The following is a 22,479-nucleotide window of genomic DNA, read 5'->3' on the forward strand; positions in this document are numbered from 1 at the left end:
TTAAAAAAACCACAACCAAGCAAAAAATAAATAAAAACTGTCTAGGTCCAGTATGCTAGGCTTTCTCTCTCTCTCTGGCATCTGGAGGTTTTAAGACAAAGGAGAGAACTCCAAACATTGAAATGCATCAACTGAGATGAGGATATTGCCCTATTCCTGCTCCATAGGTGGGTAATATTGACTTATTTTAGCTGGTTTGTATCACTTAAAGTGGAAATATCTCCAAATTTTCCATTACAGAAAGTGCTATAAAACTAAACAACTCCAGTTAAAAATGAGTTTCTGTGGTAATTCAAGCAGTGAATACAACTTCCTGACAAGTTCAGCTTTAGCCATGTACAAACAACACTCAAACACACCATTCCACCTTAAAAGACACTTAGTTTCTGAATGAAAACCACCAGACAGAACTGGTGCAGTGATCTAAGTGTCGTCCCTATAATTGGGAGATCTAGATGGTTAGTATTCCAGTTAGTATTCTAACCATTATTCCTATAATTGGGAGATCTAGCGTGTTAGCGGCAGTATGAAAAGAAGTGGAAGTTGGCTCCATGTGTCTCAGAGGAAGCTTTTGCTTGCCCTCGTCCTCCCTGGTTTGTGGCATTGTGGGAGATTTGAGGGAGTCTTAACTAATGGGTGGACTTGGTGATGAACAAATTTTAGTGAATGTTGGGTTACCAAAAAAAAGTTACTGCTACTTTCTGTTATTGTGTTATGAAAGAAGACACCTGTATAGTGTATGAGAGACCAGAGACGGGTGGTCTGATGGTGAACAAAGGAGACATCTACTTGTAATCGTGGAGATACCAGCCATTGCAAAGTGTCAGCTCTGGGGTGTGTGGATGACAGTTGTATTAGGCTAAGAGAAGGTCAGCAGTCTAATTAAAAGGTGCATTGTAGCATTCCTACACCATTTGATATTGGAGTCTCATGTCATTTAAACGTCTCGTCTTTCTCTGAATCACACTCTTCCTTCTCGTTTTCCTCTTTAAATGCCATTCAGTGTCCCTCACCTGTTCACCTCCTTTTTTGTGTGCTGTTTACTTCTCTTTTTATCGTTCACTCACTCTTTTCTTTCTCTCACTCACTCTGTACCTGGCTGAAAGAGAGTTATATTTTCTGAACATTGCTTCACAGAGCTGATAAAGGAATTGATTTGTCTCAGTACAGAAAACAAACCGGCCTACACCTCTCCCTCACTTATCTGACTTTCTCTCTCTCTCTCTCTCTCTCTCTCAATTTAGCCACAATGAAGCAAGTGGCTCGTACAGTAGCCAAGGTGGAGCTGTCAGACCATGTGTGTGATGTGGTGTTTGCCTTATTTGACTGTGACGGTAAGTGCTGCTGTACAGATTTATACTGGAGATAAAGAAATGTATGACATGTATTTCTTGTCCTGGCTCGTTTGGCTATAAATAACAGGTGGTGTGATGTAAAGGTTTTAAACAGTCTGCTTCAGTCATTTGTTATTTTATGTGAAATCCCTTCTTTAGAAACATCTCTAATGGCATTTTTCCACTGCATGGAACCTACAGGCCTCGACACGGCACGGCCCTTTAGCTTTCCGACTGGCCAAATGTAGTATCTAGTCCCTGGAACCGGGTACATTTCAGTCTAAGCTCACTACGGGTTCCAGATGTGCCAAGTAGGTACTAAATGGTGCCGTGTAAACTCTGCAGAGCTCTGATTGGCCAGAGTCATGTCAATCACCACGGAATGCAGAGCTCATTCAAATCCAGCACAAACTCACTGCTTGGAAAATTTCTTAATTTACACGAACTTTCACATTTATTTTTATCTGACTCACGACGGCAACTTGTAATTTTACATCGAGGTGTTTTGAAGAGGTTCATATGCTCCTTGGGCCGATGGCCGACGAAAATTTCCTGTGAGAGCTGAACGTGCAACAAGGAAAACTAATCTGTGAGAACTGGGGCGAGGAGCCGTGTTTCAAAAAAGAACAAAAAAGAAAACGCGAATACACAATGAGTTAAGAGCGCCTAAATTTACTGCTGTCGTTGTTATGGTTTTCAAAGCCAGTGATTCCTTTTAGAGACAGGGTTTTGCGAGGTCACCGGCTCCATTTCATGTGGGAGCCCTGCCAGTGGAAAAGCGACAAGCTTTAAGCGAGTCAAGTCGAGTCGTGTAGAGCCGGACCCATGCGGTGGAAAAGCACCGTAAGTCTCCGTTTAGCATTTTGTTAAAGTCATGTGTCGTGACATCACCAGGCCCTTAAGGCATGGCACAAAAAACTGAAGCATCAGTGAGACTTTTAATTCAGCAGTGAGCGCACACACACACACACACACACACACTAACAAGGAGTGAACACACATCCATAAACACACACAAAGAAGCTGGGGGCCGAGAGCCACAGAGCTCAGGGGAGCTGTGCAGCACCAAGGAGAACAAAACACCTTTTTATTTGAGACGTCTGCATTCATGTTTAATACATGAAAGTGCCAGCAGTGAGGACGCTATGAGCATCTATTGTTGAGGACGCCAGGGAGACTGACTATACGTGCCTTATTTCTTTGCCCAAAATGTTTACATCCCCCACAGTGAGCTGAGTTTATATCAAAGACTATCAGGAGTTAACGCAGATTTAACAGTGTGGGTGTGACACGGCTGGGCTTGCCCTATAAAAGAGAATGGAAGTGGGGGGGTGGCAGGGGTTAATTCACCAAACCGACACATTAGCTACACCTACCTAAAAATCAATGCTCAAGTTTGAAACATGGATTGCATTTTCAGTTATTGTAGTGCCAGCTACATACTGTTTTCTCTCATCTTTACACTTGTGTTAATGTGATGTGATGTGTGGTATGTTTCTGTACCAGGCAACGGCGAGCTGAGCAACAAGGAGTTTATCGCCATCATGAAGCAGAGGCTGATGCGAGGGCTGGAGAAACCCAAGGACATGGGCTTCACCCGGCTGGTACGAGCCATGTGGAAGTGTGCCCAGGATACCGCCTGGGACTTTGCCATGCCTAAACAGCAGTGACAAAGAGAGAGAGAGAAGGCAAATAAAGGATGACAGCCAAAGGTGTCAATTTATCGTCAGGTTCCTTTGGAATGGAGTGATTCATTACGAGATGGACTCATTAAGATGGCTTGTCCGATAAGCCTGATCAATAACGTGAGCATGCTGTAGGTAGCAGTCCTCCTGCATGAGGAAACCGCTGCAGTGCGAACGTATGTATGTGTTTGTGTCTCCAGCAAAAACTCTACACACTAACCCCCTCCTGAAGACATTCACTTCTCATGGACATTGTTTTACTGGATTTTTTATTTTTAAAGGAATACTCCAGTGTTTCTCAACTTAATCTGTATCGACTGCATCTGAAATTTAGACAGTACTTGGAGAGGTTGCCTCACAAGGCCAGACGTGATATTGTACACATCCACACAGCATCCAGGGACAATCTTGGAAATTTGGAGTGGCATGTGAATGGGAGTGGACTTTCTTAGGATGGGAACATTATGAATTCATTATTATCTAGACATTAAGAGATGGGTTTTAGAAGGAACATGCACTCTGTTACAGTGTCACATCTGGCTGAGTGAGACTTGGTTCTTCTACTCTTAGCAAATGAACAGAAAACCTGTTAAATCAAATTTAATTAAATAAATAATAATAAATAAATAAAAAAACACTAATAAAAGCCAGTGAGCAGGTGCTCAACTGTTTTCCCATTGGTTTCTATGATGTGTTATGTGACAGGTTTTCTGTTCTTCTTTTGGTACAGAACATTTATTTCCTGTGTATTATGGGATGTGGGAACTGCAGGATGTTTTGGATTTATATACACACACACACACACACACACACTTCCAATACTTTTCTGAGAGTGAAAACTTGAAAGGATCATGTCTGAAATTAAATGGTCAACACTTTACAAGCTTTACAATGTGCTTCATCACTCCATTATTCCTCCACGTCCTCTGTAAGGCATTTACTCGATTGATTGATTGGTAATGAATGAGTGTGGAAGAGTATATAAAACTATATTAAACCATTTTTTCAGGACCTGTGTTGTTTGGGTGTTTCACTGGTTCTTTACAGTGCAGTTGATTCTGAATGTCTATTCACTTGATACATGTTCTTTATTTTGCATTGTCAAATTCAGAGATGTCTTGTATTTATTAGTATTCCATTATAAAACACTACTCTGCGAAACATTTACGGAACCTGCCAGATGCTCTAACTCTTTTTGTTCATGTTCCATAACAAGGTACATGTGTTAAGTGTATGGTCCAATGACTGTAACTGGTGCATCATGGTGTTTTTACCCAGTAGTATTCCCTGAGGCTGCATCGACCACAACCTACAAGCCATGTAAACTTTGAAAGACAATGGAAAGCAATACATTCATTGTCTGTAACTGCTTATCCAGTTCAGGGTCGCGGTGGGTCCGAAGCCTACCCAGAATCACTGGGCGCAAGGTGGGAGAAAGCTATGCAACTTGATTATATTTTAATGTGGATTGTATTTGCTTATGATATTTTAATGCTTTTGATTGCGTATTGATTTTCAGCATAGAGCTCAAGTGGCATGAAAACAATGCAATACAGGTTTTGCTTTTCATTTCTCCACCCAAAAAAACCCCACCATATGTGTGCTGCAATTCAGATCATGCTTTTGTTTTGATTGCATTTCAACTTTTCATGAATTCCTCTCCATGGAAAGTTTGTTAAAAGACACTCAGACTAAGTGTGGATGAGCTGACTGTAGCAGTTTGTGTAGCACAGGGGGTAGCACTGCAGCTCTCCATACTGCACTGTGGTTCAGTTCCTGACTTGGGCAACTACACAAGTCTACAGCTGTAGCATGGTTTAAGCTGCTGAGAAAGAGCCTCTGCTAAATACACCATATGTAAATGAGCCGAGACAGAGAGTTCTGGGCCTGTGAGAAGGAAACGGAAGCCACCGTTGATTCTTCTGTAACCACAGCACTGCAGTGGCCCCTGACTGTCTGCTGCTTCTGCTGTTCACTCAGTGCTGCCCCACCCACCTCCACATTAATGCTAACAGTGCAGTGACTGGGGAGAACAAACTCTAGCTCGTGCAGGTGACCACACTTTATATAGAACAGCAGGGGTTGCATCCTCTAAGCCCCAGAGAAGCTGTGAATGCTGAAACAGCGCAATTGAACCAGGATGAGGTTTCAGTTTTCTTACAGGCAATGGTACTTCTACACTATACAACTACTCGGTCACAGCATTAAAACTACTATGGTCATGTAAATGGCCTACACGGGTACTGTGGTGCCTGTCATGAGGCGGGATAGGAGATGAAGCGTAATGACCATCACAATTTGGCCCCTAGTGTAAATCGTTGCTAAATTGTTCATTCATTCACTTGCTGCCTGATATATCATCACAGTCCAATTCAAAACAGGCATCTCCATTTTTGTGGATTTTGTGGAAATGCTGCAAAATCTTCTACATTGAAAAGACTTCCATTGAAATATAAGGGTTTTCACTTTCTCCTGTAAAGCTGCTATGAGATACATTTTTTTATTTATTAGCCAGCGATAACCTGCCTCGACTGGTGCCATCATACCAGGTCTAACGGTTTGAAAAAAATAAATAAAATTCCTTGCATATAATGAATTGATCTGCCTGAAGGTGCCCTCATTGTGAACAGAGGTTCAGCTGTGATTGAGCTCCATTTGATTCCTTGGGAAAGAAACCCTAGTCTGATGCCTTCCTAGAAAACGTATAGGCTTTTACTGCAATACAAGCTACTCATTAATACCCTTCTATAGGCAGCACTGATACAGGAGTGAAAAGCAATACACCGCTCTACGGCAAACCCACACACGAATGCCCTGTAGTTTTGCAATCCTCAGAACACTCCTCCGTGTTCCTAGACAATTATCGGAGAAAGGGGCTCAAGGGAGTGCAATGCTACCCACTGCTAATTAAGGGGTGGGGGGAGGAAAAAAAAAATTAAAGATCAAATCCAAGCTGTTAAGATTCAGTTGAGCTTTAATTAGAAAATTCTTCTAAACTAAACAGAATAAACGGCAAAACATTACAATACATCTGTGAAAGTTAAATAAGAATCAAAAACTGCCATGGGAGGAAGGATAAGCACGGCTTTACCAAAGTCATTATTAAACAGCCATGCTTCTCATTTTAACTCAATCTGCATCTGTTAATTTTCTTAGAAAACTGAATGGTTTCACCTACAGTAATTGTACATTGACAAAACTTCACAAAATTTAAGTTAAACCTCCCCAACAAAGATATTTTACATGTAAAAGAAACCTTTCATCAACCTCTCAGTGAGGAACTAAACCATTAGCACAATAAAAAAATGAAACCTCTGAGACCGTTTATATACGAGATGTACATGGTGAGCAAACCAACAAAGACATGATTTTAATTAAAAATCACATTTACTTATCAAGAACTGAGGAGGAAATAAACTAAGTAAAATATTACTAAGCAGGGAAGCTGATGCAAAAACAATGGAATTGCACCTCCTAGTGGCTGATTATATAACCGCAGATGAAGTAAAACAACGTGCCTGCCAGAAATTTGTCTGGTTCCATTACTGACCCGAGTTCAGTGTCTCCACACGGCCAACACCCTTTAAAGACTAGCAGCCAGTACCTACCACACAGTTCTGAATGGGTAAAAGTAGCCCGGGTTGAAGGAGCGCAGGATGAGTGAGAACTGACTTTAGAAAGTGAAACAGATGCTCATGGGTTGGAATTTCAGTCACTGTCGAATTTAATGGAGTTCACTGTAGTGGAGATGGCACCTCCTTTGTAGCTTCCACGCTTCTTCTTGGTCTTCTCGTGTCTGAAGGATTTGCCTTTGGTGAATTTTAAGACATTGTTGGCCTTCTCTCCCCAGTCTCCGGTGGCTCCCATCTTAAACAAACAAGGAACAGTCAAAGAGTGCTCATAAAAGCAGAAACGTATCATTCACGTGGTTTTATAACGGTGAGTGTAGACTACCTTTGCATTGAAAGAGTTGTCTGCCAGACGTGGATCTACATCAATCTCGTCGTCTCTTATTCTACGGAAAGGAGCATTGCTATTCTTTAAAAGGACATAACGGGGACAGAAAGAAAACAAGCTTAATGATGATGCTTCACCGCAAGTGGTTCGTTTCCCCAACAAATGCCCCCATGCTTTTTTTTTATACAACCCCAAATCACAGCAGGTTGGGACAGAAGTCTAACGGAGTGATTTGAACATTATCTTTGGTTTGTGTGTAGCACTAAGTCTGTGTTTACTTTCATGCAGTTATTCTCCTGAATTCAGAGTCGCCTTAAGTAATCTGGATCAGTAAAAGTATGTCAATATCACATACTGCAGGAAGCAGGAAGAGAGAAAGCCTAGCATACTGGACTGAGACCCTTTTTATTTTTGTTGTTGACCAAAATTGCAAATGACATATTTAACAGACTATGGATGAAATAAGGCTCAGAATATAGTGACATCTGAGGGACCAGAGATCAAAGCAATTCAGAGTAGGCAGTGAATTCACCTTGAACTTTAGGCACGGAAATACTTTGAAATTTTCACCGTAGACAATGAAATACACAAATCTCTTACTGATTAATTGAAGAACGTCTTAAACATTTTTGCTCCTAAAACTAAACCTTTCCTGGAAGCTGTTTTTGTGCTACATATGAATTAAAATGACCTGTATTCAATTCGTCACCTTTGTCTGATTTAGGGTTGTACACAGTTACCTAGACGAAGGCAGCCATGAGAACGAGCGACACCGACTGATGCACTCATGCAAATGAAAATGAATAAACAAAGCCATGCTCTGCAGCATGCACCTGACAGCCTTCTTACCTTTTTGGCCTTAGGGAAAGAGTGAGGTGTAGATGTGTTGATTTTTTTCTGCCCGGGTGTTTTCTGTGTTGTTTCTTCCTCCTCCTCATTCCTTTTCCTCTTGCCCCCTTTGTCTGTGTTTAGAAACACAAAGAGATTAGGTTACGGCATTCATTTTCTGAAGATAATCTAGATTAGAAATGTTCAAACTGTGGACCACAGCCATGATGCATTGGTACTGGGCACAGAGGACGCAATACAGAATTTAATGCTAATTTTGTTTTTATTTAACAGGAGTATGAACCAAGACCCACTCCAATTCTGCACTACTGCTCGTGTTAACAGTGTCCTTTTATAAAATACACAACACAAATTGAAGTCTTTGCATCATTGGTAGAACGTAGGACACAAATTCTGACATAAAAATGCTTTGTAAAAACTGATCTAGACTAATGCACATAACCAACTGCAGGCTTGAGTTAGGACTACAAAAGTAATCCAGACACCTCCAAGCACTGAACTGTGACTTGTATTGAGCTCCTGTGGAAGCTCTGCTAAAAGAAGGTGTGACATTTCAAACTACAAGCACTATATCTCCTAATTGGACTTCTTAAACAAAAAGCCATAAACCCCAAAAGAGTAGTTTAAAGGGCAGAAAAGGCCAAGATCTTCGGCAGCGAGAGCATCTACAAACACAAATGACCTTTTTAGCATCCGCTGCTCTGCGCGTTCTGGCTGGCCAAGGCCCCATTTGTTATTCAGCAGCTATTCAAGCACGTACTTAATAACCTGTCAGATCAATCTCTCTACAGCACTGTGCTGCAAGTACCTCTCACCCACTCAGAGAAAACAGATTTTTGGTACCGTTTATTGGAGTAACTACAGGAGTCTTGGGAGCCTTGGTTTCTTCCTCTTCCTCCGACAAAGTGCTGTCTGATGAGCTGCTCTCTGCTTTGGCCTTGGCCGAGGAGGCAGGTGTGCTCTTTGCTACAGGTGTTGTCTTTGCTGCAGGCGTGCCCTTCGCCGTCTCCTCCTCTTCCTCTGAGCTGTCGTCACTAGAGGAAGAAGACTTTGTTCCAGATTTTGTTTTAGGGGTGTTCACTGTGGAGGTGGGGGTCTTGGGTGTTGTGGTTTTTCCATTGGTCATGGCAGGCTTGGCTGGTGTTGTCTTTGGAGCTTCTGCCTCAGAGTCTGAGCTGTCTGAGGAGTCAGAGCTGCTGCTCTCAGCCTTCTTAGCACTGGCGGGGGTTACAGCAGGTTTAGGAACAGGAGCAGGTTTAGAGACAGGGGCAGGTTTTCCCTTTTCCTCCTCCTCATCGCTGGAACTGTCAGAGTCACTACTGCTGGACTGGGCTGTGGGTTTAGCTGCAGGTTTAGAGGCCACAGGTGCAGCTTTAGCTGTGGGAGTGACCGCAGCAGGTTTTGTTATTTTAGCTGCAGGGGCTTCATCTTCGGAGTCGGAACTGTCACTGTCTGAGTCTGAGCTTTCTGCTGGCTTTTTGACTGGTTTGGCCAGAGCTGGGGAAGCATTCGCTGTGGCAGGGGAAGGTTTGGTGGCTGGAGTGACAGCTGCTTTCTTAGGAGGCTCTTCATCAGAGGAGGAGCTATCTGAGTCTGAGCTGCTTTCAGCTGCTTTAGCCGCAGCTTTGGGTGTGGTTGCAGCTTTGGGTGTGGTTGCAGCTTTGGGCGTGACCGCAGCTTTGGCAGGAGCTTCATCTTCTGAGCTGTCAGAGTCTGTGTGGCAAAAATAAATAAATAAATAACTCACACATGGAATTAAATATAGTTAAAGCAGGAATATATATTGAGCAGACCATTTTTAATGCACTTGCTAAGGTCTTTTGTCATCTACCATGCTTAGTATTGTGAAATGATTAATGTAGCCTGGAGAAAAACAAGTACATGTAGGGTAAAGCTGGACACTGATGCTGAATGAGCATGACCTTCAAGCCCTCAGATGCCTCTGAATAAGGTGGTTTCATGCTACAACGATAAGTTTAACCACACAGGCTAGGAATTAGCTCCAAATACCATTGTTACCCAAGAGTCCGCCAGTGCATCAAGGAATGCAACCTGAAACACCATTACACAAGGAGAAGGCCACATGTCAGATCTATGTGGAAACGCTAATGAGTTCTCTGGGCTCAAACTCACCTCAGATGGTCCAAAAATAGAAATGTGTGCTTGTTTTCAAGATAAATTAGTGTCATGTTTTCTGTGATATGATGAAAGGGGTCGACCAGACTTATCTGTGATATGTGCAAAAGCCAACATTCATGTTATGGAGTGTACATTATTGACCAAGGCATGGGTGACCTGCATATATCAGATGTTTCCACTGATGTGGAGTCATAGGTGCAACAGGTAGTGTCGCTGTCATACATCTCCAGGGTCTTGGCTGGGGTTATGGGTGCGACCCCTGCCTCAGTCACTATGAGGGGGGGGGGGTGTTCTCACAATGTGTGTTTTCTCCGGGTTCCTTCCACAATCAGAAAACACATGCTGGTAGGTGGTTTGGCTATTCAAAATGCCCCATAGGTGTGGGTGTGCGAGTGAATGAGTGAACTGACCTGAGACTGAATCGTTACAATTCAGAATTCAGTTCAGAATTTCTCACCTGAGCTTGAAGAATCAGCCTTTTTTGCAGATGCTGCCTTTGCAGGAGGAGTCTTAACCGGAGGAGTTTTAGCTGGAGGAGTCTTAGCTGGAGGTTTGGCTTCCTCTTCATCGTCAGAGTCCTCTGAACTGGAGGATGACGACTCTTTTGTGGCTTTAGGGGTTGGCTTGGCAGGGGTGGTCTTAGCTGGGGTGGCAAGTGGAGCTTTTGCAGGTGTCTTAATTGCAGGTGTCTTTTTTGCTTTGTCATCATCTGAATCCTCAGAGCTGGAAGTTGAGGAGGAAGATTCCTTTGCAGCCGGGGCTTTCTTAGCAGGTGCCGCCTTAGCTGGGGCAGCTTTAGCTGGGGCTGCCTTGGCAGCTGGCTTCTTTGCTTCCTCTTCCTCATCCTCAGAGCTTGAAGACGACGACTCTTCCTCCTGAGCAGCAGCTGCTTTAGCAGGTGGGGTTTTAGTAGGCGCTGCTTTGGCTGGGGCAGTTTTAGCAGTAGCTGCTTTAGCAGGTGGGGTTTTAGCAGGAGCTGCTTTGGCCGGGGCAGTTTTAGCCGGAGCTGCTTTGGCAGCTGGTTTCTTGGCCTCATCCTCTGAGCTTGAATCTGAATAAATAAATAGCAAAAAAATGAGGATGCAGGTTAACACAGGAAATTTTGTCCTAATAAAATGTTAACAACTGAAAACAAAGTCATACCTGAGCTTTCTGAACTGGACTCATCCTTCTTGGCTGCTGGTTTAGGAGCAACAGTTTTTGTAGGTGCTGCAAAATTATAAATGATAAATTATTTAGTTTCCAAATTCCAAGAAAGAAACAACAAATACACCAATCAGCCATAACATTATGACCACATCCTTATTTGTACACTCTCAGTCCATTCTCTCAGCTCCACTGACCATACACGAACACTGTAGATCTACAATTAGATTTTAGTCCTGTTTCTCTGCATACTTCATTTGGCCATATGTTTGTGTAGACAACCGTCTGCATCGTGAACATAAAAATGCACATACTTGCCTATGTGCTATGCTTGTAACTGCATGCTTCCACTAGAGGGCAGACCTTAGAGAGATGCGAGTAACTGATGAGAGAGACGCCTGCACAGCCAGGCCTGTAAACATGTGTACTAATCCTTGTAGTGTTTATTCTCTGAAGTCGTGCACAACCAGAAGGCAGCTATAATGCGTACACGAATGTGTAGGTAGTGGCAAGTACATCCCTACCTTTAGTGTATTTTGTGCAAGTACGAGTGGAACAGACACAGCAGTACTGCTTACCACATTTGGGCCCACACTAATGAGTCAAATATAATACCTGGAGCCTTTTTTTCTTCCTCCTCATCGCTGCTGTCCTCACTACTGTCTGAGGAGTCTTTAGCTGCTTTTTTGCCAGCTGGAGCAGGGGCACTGTGAGCGGCAGGTGGGGGGACAGCACTATATGGGCCTATAGACACACACACAAAAAAAAATCCTTTAATCTTCCCACAGTTCTACTTTTTTGTTAACTTTCATCCCATTTAGTTGTGGCTGATTCCCACACTTCTCTACAAAGCAAAGAAGATGAACGTTAACAAAGATGAATGTTCTTTTCAATGGCTGATGAAGCCAGACACTAAATTTTCAAAAATGCAATCTCTATATCTGCTACACTCAGAGAACACCAACCACCATTATTGAAGGTTTGTGTGTTGTCTGATCTCATGCTAAATTAAGGGTAAGAGAAAATGCCTTGCTGCAACCGAAAACAAGCAAATCTCAGCTCCAATTTTTTTATTTTTTTTTAAAACTTATGTTTAGCTCCTACATTGTTGTAAGTCATGTAAGACTAGACTAGTCTCCGTCACAAACCGCAAACAATGACCTAAATAAGGGAAACTTTTTTTTTTGGAACCATTAATTTAACATAAGGAAGAAAAAGCAGGAATGCCAGAATCATACAGAGCTTGTAGGTTACTTGTTGCTGAATGTATGAAAACAAGTATAAATGCTTGTGCCCACTTGGACTGAACCATCATTATATTGCTGCACCAGACCGCATGGCCTTTGTGAAATGTACCTGTTTTGGGTTTCTTCTTGGGAGGAGTGTCCTCCTCATCTGATGAGTCTTCACTACTGCTTGACTCAGCTGGAGCGGCAGCCTTAACAGCTGGAGCTGGGGGCTTCACCTGGGATGGGGCCTTCACTGCAGGCTGCAATGGCCCCCAAAAAAATTTAGTTTCCATGAAATGGCATTTTCTAATCATCATAACACTTGATCTACTTTATAGATAAGAGAGTAAAATAGTTGAGTCCTAATGTTTTAAAGCATAGGTGTAGTTTCCAAATTTAGAATAGAATTTAAGAATGATAAAAATAAACATTCAAGGTTTGATTCCAACCAATAACAATCTGTTAGAGGAACTGTACCTTAGCTGGAGCCTCTTCCTCAGAATCACTTGAGCTATCCTCGCTGCTGCTGCTTTCCTGCTTCTTCTGAACTGGGGCTTTGGCAGGTGCCACAGCCTTAGGAGCTGGAGCTGCAGGCTTAGCCCCTGAGAAGCACAAATTAAATCTCACAAATTAAAGCCCCAAATAACATTATAAGACTGAATCCTGTAGTCACATGTAGGGATAAACTGTGATTCATCTCAAAATTAGTTTAAATATTAGCCCACATTTTCTCATCTCAGGAAATCACTTGCACTTCAAATTACCTGCAGCTTTAGCTTTGGGCTGCTCATCCTCAGAATCTGACTCCTCACTGCTGGAGCTAGTATCCTTTTTCCTGGCTGCCACCGCTGGAGACGGCACCACAGGTTTCACCGCTGCAGGTTTCTGAAACAATACACATCTTACAATCAACAAACTATACATTTGCCCCTATTGGCAAAAAAAGGTCACGTTTCTTGTTGAAACATACCTTTGCAGGAGTTTTGGTCTCTGCCTCATCCTCAGAGTCACTGGAGTCATCACTGCTGCTCGATTCTGCTGCAGCTACTGGCTTCTTCACTGGAGCAGGAGCTACACACACAAGGACAGTCTTTTTAACTAACTGTATGCAAGTCTAACTCACTCATTACAGTGAAGCAAAAGAAAGCCAGAAAGTTGGAAGAACTGATCTAAATAGACAGAAGGCACTGGCAGATTTACATGTGAAAAAGTACAAATATTCAACTGATGACTGGAATCTGATTATTTATAAAAAGGTTAAAAAAATAAATAAATAAAACCTGATTCAACTGAACACTTATTGTGATCAAGACATGCTAAAGTACTCCTTTGAGGGAGTACAAATAAATAGACCACTGAAATCTACTTCTACAAGGAATGGTTATATACAACTCTTAAACAGAGATGCACCAATCAATCAGCCAGTGAACGGATTTGTCAGTTTTCCGTGTGACGAGACATAACCAATTCCCAGCCGATCAGTCTCCTAACCAACTATAAGCCAGTCACATTTACACTTTCCAAACATAGCCACAAACACAGAGGGCTGCAGTAACATGGTTGGGGATGTAACCTGCTCCGCATCAAAAAAAACATGAAATGAGAAGTAGGAGACAGTGAGCAGAAACCACATGCTAAACCTTGAGGAGACTTTAATCTGTGATGAGAGTTTTGTCTAATTAGAAATCTCTCTAATCTCTATTATAAGACTAGAAGTTGGTTTGAACACTGAAAAATTCTGTACTTTTAGGGGCATTGACCGCATTAAGTCAGTCCATTTGATTCATGCAAAAATCAGTCTATGCTAAATTTGGTTTCACGCATAACATAGCAAGTCAAAATGGGTCTTAAGTGTGTTTATATTTTTCTAAACTTGATGCAGACAACACCCTCTGCAATAGTCACGTGCCATTTAATGTGCACATTACGTTCTGTGAAACAGGACATTTCCCTGGCATTGCCATAGAAACATTGTCATTTTATGCTATTCTACAGTACTGTGTAACATACCTTGAGTTAATAAGTAGCTAATTTGCACATAATGCTTTGTTTTAAAGGCTAAGCACCACTTAATGGACCTCCATGAATATTTCAGGTTATTTAAGTATATATAAGTTATATAAGTATGAATTAAAATGAAAATAGCAAGCTTAATTTGCTTTAAAACTGACAATTTTATTAAATTGACGGAAAAACCCGAGCTCGCTACGGAAATTCTTGAACGCAACCGTGACGTCACTGGTGGACAACGCTGAGGTAAAACACCATTATGACTGACAGTTATGACAGTATCTAGCTAGCTAAAGAACCAACATTATTCATGACAATAGCCTAGCAATAAGCTAAACTGAAATGCAGAGGTACCGTTATTCTTGTAAATGTGATCGAAGTCGAAGTCAAACTCGAATTCATCCGACACTATAAACCTCCGTAATGCAACTAGTGATACGTAGCCTAGTATAATCTGATCCACCATGTTTAGCAAGTCAAGCTAACGTTAACTAACACCAACTAAAGCAGGCGAAGTAAGTGTACTTACCCTGTTTACCTCCATGTATACAGAGGCTCTTGAACACCTTTTGTAGGTTTCCTTACATGCCCATATTGTTGGAAAAGCACCAGTGAAATGAGCACTACAGATAACGGAGTGAGTGGATGGTCCTTTCCCACTGTACATTGAATTATTGCAGCCAAAAAACAACACACCTTTTCGTCATTTTGCATTAAATTAAGTGCAACTTCAAGAGTTGTTGTCCACTATCTATTTTTTGGGGGGGGGGGGCAACGGTCTTTTAAACCTTATTCCCTGAATTAGTAAGAAATAACATGTTTTCTGACTATCAATCAACACAAGTTAGGAACTCAAGTTCCACTGTATTTATTTGTTTGACACTTTCATATAGCTGGTGCTTAGCCTTTAAACAATATTATGGATTAAAACACAATATGAAAACATTTAGTACAGTACAGCAAGATTATGTCCTTCAGAGTACCTTTGCTGGCAACACGACCTAATGGCTGCCCATCCATGTTATGGCTGTTTATAGCCACTACATGTTAACTCCTGCATGTGACAAACTCCAGTCACTCTCAGCTGTCACTTAAATGACCCAGGGCCCCTGCATGACTGACTACACTTCCTAGACAGCTTCAGGTATCTATCTCCAAGTAATTCAGATTGAATTTTTTAAAAATATGAACGATACCAGACCGCAGCTGGCAGTAACATCAGCTTGCTAGAAAACAGGACACCTGTCATTACTACACCAGAGTCTCGCTCATATTCATATTGTTGAACTTCAACAAAGTTGTGGGAAACACATGTAAAATATCTCTGATATTTCTGATCCTGTCCTCTGTAGGTCACAGTGTGATATAATCACCTGGAGGTGTTTTCTTGGCAGCAGGTGTTTCCTCTTCATCGCTGCTGGAGTCTTCACTACTTGAACTCTCATTCTTAGCCTTTTTCGCAGTCGGTCCATTGACAGCAGCTGGAAGGTTCGTAACTGCCTTACGCTTTCTGGACTCTCCAGAGCTAAATGATTAAACAACAAAATGTTTTATGGTCCGAAAATATAACAAAAGTAATCTGCAGAGAAGGAAGTCAACTTATACATACTTGACCCAGTGTTTGAAGATGTCTAGAAGTCCCTCTTCATTTGGGTCCTGGGGTTTCTGAAGAGATTACAGCATTCAGTTACACTGACATCAACAGTGTTGTTTAAAACAATGATTACAGATTAGCACTTTAGTCATCAGCAACATAAACACACCAGTCTTTTCAGCTTTTATTAAGATCATTTGGACCAAACTCCAACTGCAAAACATTTCAATCCATGGACACTGGTACCAAAAAGGATTCTTTTCCCATTGGAGCAGAATGGACGGTTATTTTGGTCTGTAATAGCAAAGCATACCTTTTATACTGTTTCCAGACCTTCCCTCTATAGAAGGTATAGTATCTATAAAGAAACCTTAAAACTACAATGCTCTGTCAGGACAGACACACTGTGGTCAGTGTTATCCCATCAGTTTGATTGTAAAAAGTTTAGAAGATTCTAATTCTCTCAGTTTTATTCACCATGATTTTTTCTGGACATTTTGAGAACAGCAGCGAACAGAAGATTCTCATTTGTATTTAAGCTGGTGTGAAACATTTGCCTCACATGAAACTGTCAGAGTGTTTAGATTATTTTAAGATTTATTACAAAGTTTCATGATGAAACCAAATGGAAAGTGGTTCCTCCGTGGCAGCATCCGAAGAAACATTTGTGGCAGCTTGAAGAGAGCAGCACTAACTTTAATTCCTGAATAATGACCATCTTGGGGATAACAGTAAAAAATGAGAATAAATGTTAACGTTTTAAAGCTTGTGTTCGTTAAAGTTAAGGTCAGAAGAACACACGCAGACATGCTTGTATAAAAATGTGTACATTCATATATAGAACGGAACATCAGCACGTGTCTAGTAAAGGGCTACTCTGAGGGTTATTATCGTGATAATGCACTAAGGTATTATAGTTTATAATACACACTAATTTAACGTTACACACACATCCCTCATCGCTATACATCATGGAGCAGCTAGAATATGACTGCATGCCGGTGACTGGTCGTGCGCGGTTCTTTTTTCACTAACTCCTAAAACACGTGTTGGTGAGTTGGGGGCTCGTGCCGTCTCCGTTCTGTGTGTCGGGACACACGCCGCGGTACAGTTAACTCGTACTCACGACTTTGGCCTGTTTGCTGAACGCCTGCGCGGCGCTGGTGAACTTGTTCTGCAGTAGAAAGCTGTAAACGTGCTGATACAGGTCGCTGGGCACCGGACCGCTCTCCGCCATCTTCACTCCTTACCGAGGACTCACGAACAACATGGCGCACCAGAAACGCGTCACGAAAAAAACCCGCTGCAGGCCTGTTCCAAACGACGACAAACACTCGCAGCCTACACCCTACACACTACGAAGAGCCCCAGCCTACACCCTACACACTACGAAGAGCCCCAGCCTACACCCTACACACTACGAAGAGCCCCAGCCTACACCCTACACACTACGAAGAGCCCGTCAGCAATTCTGCAGCATGCGTTTAAATGCGTTTACAAATGTTTATATATTTTCATAAACTTAATCAGCTTTGTCATTGAAATAATCTGTCAGCGTTGGCCAAAAATGGGAACGGCTCACCACCACAGTCTGAAACCACAGTAGCTTTCTACTTTAAAGGGCTTTTGTATTTTGATACTGACAGCTCCTCTGATACCAGATTTGTACGGCGAAAAGAGCTCAACAACACTCTCCATAAACCGCATTTTACAAGTTAAAACAAATAAACAATAATTTATTCTGCCTCAGTTTGTCAGTAAATCACTGCGTATTTTAATCCGACCAGTGTAACGATGGGTAAACGGCTTTGGAGTTAGTACAATTATGCATTTGTTTCAGACAATATGATATCAAAGTTTCTACACTGATATGTTCAGCTGTAGACACACTTTGCAGGTACTTCATCTGCTGTCATCAGTAAAGGAGAGACAGAAAGTTCTGCGCATGCGCAGAAAGAGGCGACAGTGCGTGTATTTCGAGAAGCGATCCGTTCGAAGTGCTTTTGTGACGTCGGGCTGTGTTTACAGTTACTATGACAACTTCTCCTTTGAAAGTTAGCCCCGGCGCCATTTTCGTAGTTTATTAAAAGATCGTGAACGAGCCGCAGTGCAATCAGATAAAGCCAGGTTTTACAAGCTTTTCGACCTGAACAACCGGTAAATTCAGTGATTTAATTTTTATCTTATGTTTTATTTTTCAGGGGAATTTTTCTCATATGTGTGTAAGTATGTAGCGTTAGGCAGGTCAGCGGAAATTTCTCACTATCACTAGCTCTGTTAGCGTATGTAGGATAACATTAACTAGTTGTGAAGACTTCAGTTAAAGGATATTGTTTAATTTTAAATCGAATGTTCACTTTAACTTACAGAAAATATCAGACGTGTATTTCAATTTCAGAACAAGATTTAACTTAAACAAAAATAAACGCTTCTCTGTAAAAGGCTTAACAATGTTTATCTTAACAAGAACATAATACAGGTCCCAAACAACAGAAAAATACAAAACTGTTCAAAGAGGTATATTATCAAATGTTAGTCTTGTGCATATTCATCATTTATGCAATAAAATTCCTCAATGCTCTATTGCAATTTCAAAATCTATTAATATTTCTCACTGTTCTTCAACTTAACGCCCTATGTGAAGATATGGAAGATTTTCCAGTCCATCCCCTTTGTTTCGCGTCTGCAGCAAGACATATGATTCCCCAATCTTAACTCCAACTACACATGCAGCAGCGTTAGTATTGGGGAAAAAAACATAAAAAGACATTTTCAACACAAATAACAAATTAATCTAATGGAAGCAGGTCTCAGGGAAGGCTATGTAGGCCACAGGTAGCTTGTCACTCATCCTGTTTAATATTTAGACCTACTCATTGGTCAAGTATTCCTTCAGGTTCCATACAGCTTGGAGCCAACCTTGAAAAAGTTAATCTAAAAACACCTTATCCGCTTCAGGTGAATGGAATAAAAATATATTTCAAAATTAAAGACCAGTATCATTTCGATGTTTCACTATGCTTTTGAGGCCTGCAATTCATAGCTATTTGTTGTATAATGGTCTGAAATTGTAAGTAAACCTGTTACATTTGGAATAGGAGGCTTTTGAGGGCCCTGTAGCAGCACGAGTTTCCAACCTGTGATATCACCTAGCTGTGACAAGCATGTCCAGAAAAGACGACTGCTTCTTCTACTACTACTCAACTTGCACAAAGGTATTACAGATTATTTTATGAAATAAAAATATTTTTTACAAATTTAAACATTAGTATGATACCAAGAACTGAATTTTAAGCAAATATCAGATGACACAAATTCCTTGAATATTTTAGAGAGTTTTTTTTTTTTTTACATGTTCTTGCTTTTTTTTTGGAAGGGTAATCGTTGCCCTTTCAGACACTGTGAGGCTGCCATGGCTAGTGAGACTACGTGCACCCTTTGGCAGGAGGGCCGTTGCTTCTACAGTGCATGCAAGTTTCGTCATATGGAGATAAAAGTGAGTACTAAAACTATACTAGCTAAACATTTTTAAAATTTAATTTAACTGAGCACTAAAATATTTCTGCTATTTCTACTACTTCATTTTACTGCCTCTCAGAAAAAACGCAAAGAAATCCTTTGCTACTGGGAGAACCAACCAAAAGGATGTCAAAAACCACACTGTCCTTTCTATCATGAAAAGTTACGAGGTATGGAATCACCATTAATATATTGTTACTATAACTTACAATCCTTAACTCACAGGGCCAGCACAAAATGTATAGTGTAATGTATAAAGTACAGTGTATAATGTATAATATTTAGTGTTGCACAGCCCAGAGAATTATAATCCTTGTTTATTGCTGTTTGTAGATCAGGTCTCTGAAGAGGGATGTGAAGCTTCCGCTGTCTCTCCAAAGAAACCTGTGAACTCTAGCAAAGGTAAAAGCTGTTTGTTTGTCAGACTATTAACTCCTTGGTTATTGAAACTTCTATTAAATTCTGCATATCGTTTGTACAGATGATTCTCTCAACTTCAGAATCAAAACCTTGGAGGAAATCCTGATGATGAAAGCTCTGAAAGCCCGTCTGAATAAGACTGGTAAGTCATGTTTTATGAAAGCTGTAGTCTGTACATGTATGTTATTTTGTTATGTCAAATGCTGATCAGCGCTGATATAAATGTTTGTCTTGTAAATTTGCAGATCATCCCAATAGCAATGAAGGTGCTATCAAGAGTGAAATCATTCAGTCCCTCACACAGCTACCTACTCGATTTGGTATGCCATGGAATACCATAATTTAATACTCTTTAATTTAATTTATTTAATTTAATACTCTTTAATATATTGTGAATGGTTTATGTATTTTCATTACATTAATATCCTGCTTTTCAGAGTCTCTTGTGATTGAAAACACAGGGGAAAGGAAAGTGGCAGATGAAAAAATAATTGACAAAGGTAAATTTAAAATATATCACAACCATTTTTGACCAACTGAACTGTATGGTGTAATACACAGATGTTCAGTGTGGTTTTGTGAGTAGCATATTTTGTATTATTTAGACATTTGTCTATTTATCTATTATCTATTGTCTATTTATGTTTTTTTTTACAATATTAATGTCCTCTTCATTAGTATTGAAACCTGTGAGTGATGAACTTGGAGAAACAACCTCTAACCTCACAGCACCCAAGTCTCCTAACAATGAGCCAAAGTCATCTGAGGAGATCCACAGCAAAATTCTTCAAGAGACTGGGCAAGAAAAGTCAGTCATATCTCAGTTGCAGCAGAACGATCTTGTCACTGAGGTGACTACCAAGTTATTAAGCTCCTCCAAGAAAGGGAAAAGGCCTGTAAGTCAGCTATATGCAAAAACTTATTCTGAGACCCTATATAAAAAGAAAAGGCTGCAGGCAGAGAAGGGGATTTCTCAGCAATATATTTCCAGTCGTGAGAAAAGTGAAGCCTTTGCTAATGCTGGAGGAGTTCAAGTATCTGCGCAACCAGGAGAGATCAACGTGAAGACTCTTGAAGAGATTCTCAAGGAAAAAGCTGCAAGGACACAATCACAGGCCCAGGAAGCCTCAAGTGACAATACCCTTAGTTCAAATGATGTGACTTTGCAAAGGTTTTGCATCAGCAAAAACACAGGTGTGTTTTAAAAAATTACCAAAAACATTGATAGTCATTTTTTTGTTAAGGAATTCTTGAAAAATGTAAAGCTTTATTCTAAAGGTAAACTACATTCTTTTCAGCAGATGCTCCCACCTTCTCTCAGAAGAAAAAAGAAGGTTCTGAGAAGAGAGCTGAACATTTTGCAAAGGTACAGATTTATTATAACTTTCATAATTGTGTTCAGAAAATACATTCATTTTATACAGTTTTAATACTTAATACATTTTATATAGACTATTGCAGCCAATAGAATGAGAGTTGCAAATGTGGTGACTTCTCCGGGCTTCAATTTACAGGAGCCACAAAACACACTTGAGAAGACACAAGAAGTGTCCAAAACATCACCAAGTAATATTATGGAATTAAAAGGTATTATCTGAGGTTTATTATTTAGTCTAATTCTGTGTAAATATAAGCTACACTGTGTTTTCCACTTGTATACATATTTTTTAAAATATGTGGTGGCATTTGAATTTCAGTGAGGCTTGAGCTAAACGTTAAACCCTCAGTGGAGAAGAAGGCTGCTCCAGTAAGACTTGCCCGGAAGAGGAAAGCTGTCCAAGACCTTGAAATGGAACCACCCTGCAAGCGCATTAAGGTGAGGCATTAATCACAGCTGTAGCAGGCACGTGTAGTAAAAAGCAATGCAATAATAATATACTTACAACATCCAGCTGAAAGGTTTTTTTTTACTTCTTAGTTATCTGCTCCAGTCTGCAGTCCACAAATTGGAGCCAGTCCCAGCTCTCATGCCCATCAGCCGTGTCTGGTTTCTACTCAAACTGATCCTCCTGCAGGAAACTTCTGTGTATTGGACAACTTTGAGAGAATGCTGAATGAGTTTACTGATGACAAGCTAGAGGATAGGCTGGAACTGGACTCAGGAAAGAGCGCAGATGAAGTCCTGCTTGAGCTCATTGCAGTGATCAACAACTAGAGCTCATTTAATATTATTTCATTTAATTTCATGTTGTAATATTAAATTTCAGTGCATTCAATATGTTGACTATTAATGGCTTTTTTTTCTTTTTTAATTAATGGCAAGCAAGCCATAAGACCCTGAGGAACAGGGCTAGTACCAAAGTATTTAAAATAACTAGCTATACATCATGTATTGTTGACAACAAAATATAAATATTTAGATGTGTAAAGTATTATATGAGGCGGCACCTTGGCACAGCGTGTAGTGTCACAGTCACTCAGCTCCAGGTCCATGTGGGTTTCTTCCGGGTGCTCCGGTTTCCTCCCACGGACAAAAAATAACTGTTGGTTGGTGGATTGGCGACTCAAAAGTCTCTATAGGTGTGTGTGTGTGTGAATATGTGAGTGTGTGTTGCCCTGTGAAAGACTGGCACCCCCTCAAGGGTGTGTTCCTGCCT

General features: G+C 40.9%; 3 protein-coding genes across 7 annotated transcripts in view; 2 read left to right on the forward strand and 1 right to left on the reverse strand.

Annotated features, from left to right (window-relative positions):
• micu1 (mitochondrial calcium uptake 1) overlaps positions 1-4,024 on the forward strand; it is a 73,292-nt gene extending 69,268 nt beyond the window's left edge. The window contains exons 11-12 of the mRNA XM_066679488.1: positions 1,245-1,334; positions 2,841-4,024. Coding sequence (XP_066535585.1) covers positions 1,245-1,334; positions 2,841-3,004 — 254 coding nt within the window. The 3' untranslated portion in view covers positions 3,005-4,024. The remainder of the gene's footprint in view (positions 1-1,244; positions 1,335-2,840) is intronic.
• A 1,962-nt stretch (positions 4,025-5,986) lies between these two features.
• Positions 5,987-17,239, reverse strand: nolc1 (nucleolar and coiled-body phosphoprotein 1). 2 transcript variants are annotated; one of them, XM_066680084.1, is made up of 14 exons: positions 17,070-17,236; positions 15,959-16,014; positions 15,723-15,874; positions 13,310-13,410; positions 13,104-13,224; positions 12,817-12,941; positions 12,467-12,599; positions 11,726-11,854; positions 11,108-11,173; positions 10,422-11,015; positions 8,669-9,538; positions 7,826-7,938; positions 6,974-7,057; positions 5,987-6,886 (listed from the first exon to the last, which is right to left on the reverse strand). In XM_066680084.1, exons 1-14 carry the CDS (start codon positions 17,178-17,180, stop codon positions 6,728-6,730), a joined length of 2,814 nt encoding a protein of 937 aa, XP_066536181.1. In that variant the 5' UTR covers positions 17,181-17,236; the 3' UTR covers positions 5,987-6,727. The 2 variants fall into 2 exon arrangements, with proteins under 2 accessions (XP_066536181.1, XP_066536182.1); XM_066680085.1 differs by having other exon boundaries at positions 6,750-6,886; positions 6,974-7,034; positions 17,070-17,239.
• A 764-nt stretch (positions 17,240-18,003) lies between these two features.
• LOC136706063 (zinc finger CCCH domain-containing protein 11A-like) lies at positions 18,004-22,061 on the forward strand. 4 transcript variants are annotated; one of them, XM_066679967.1, is made up of 13 exons: positions 18,004-18,100; positions 19,042-19,158; positions 19,320-19,439; positions 19,542-19,632; positions 19,796-19,864; positions 19,944-20,024; positions 20,128-20,202; positions 20,320-20,382; positions 20,561-21,076; positions 21,181-21,248; positions 21,397-21,469; positions 21,580-21,698; positions 21,801-22,061. In XM_066679967.1, the coding sequence occupies exons 2-13, from the start codon at positions 19,108-19,110 to the stop codon at positions 22,035-22,037; spliced, it is 1,563 nt and encodes a 520-aa protein (XP_066536064.1). In that variant the 5' UTR covers positions 18,004-18,100; positions 19,042-19,107; the 3' UTR covers positions 22,038-22,061. The 4 variants fall into 4 exon arrangements, with proteins under 4 accessions (XP_066536064.1, XP_066536067.1, XP_066536065.1 ...); XM_066679970.1 differs by having other exon boundaries at positions 21,184-21,248; XM_066679968.1 differs by having other exon boundaries at positions 18,056-18,100; positions 19,045-19,158.
• The last annotated feature ends 418 nt before the right edge of the window (positions 22,062-22,479 follow it).

This window comes from Hoplias malabaricus, chromosome 8 (assembly GCF_029633855.1).
Source record: "Hoplias malabaricus isolate fHopMal1 chromosome 8, fHopMal1.hap1, whole genome shotgun sequence".
In the NCBI taxonomy this organism is placed as follows: domain Eukaryota; kingdom Metazoa; phylum Chordata; class Actinopteri; order Characiformes; family Erythrinidae; genus Hoplias; species Hoplias malabaricus.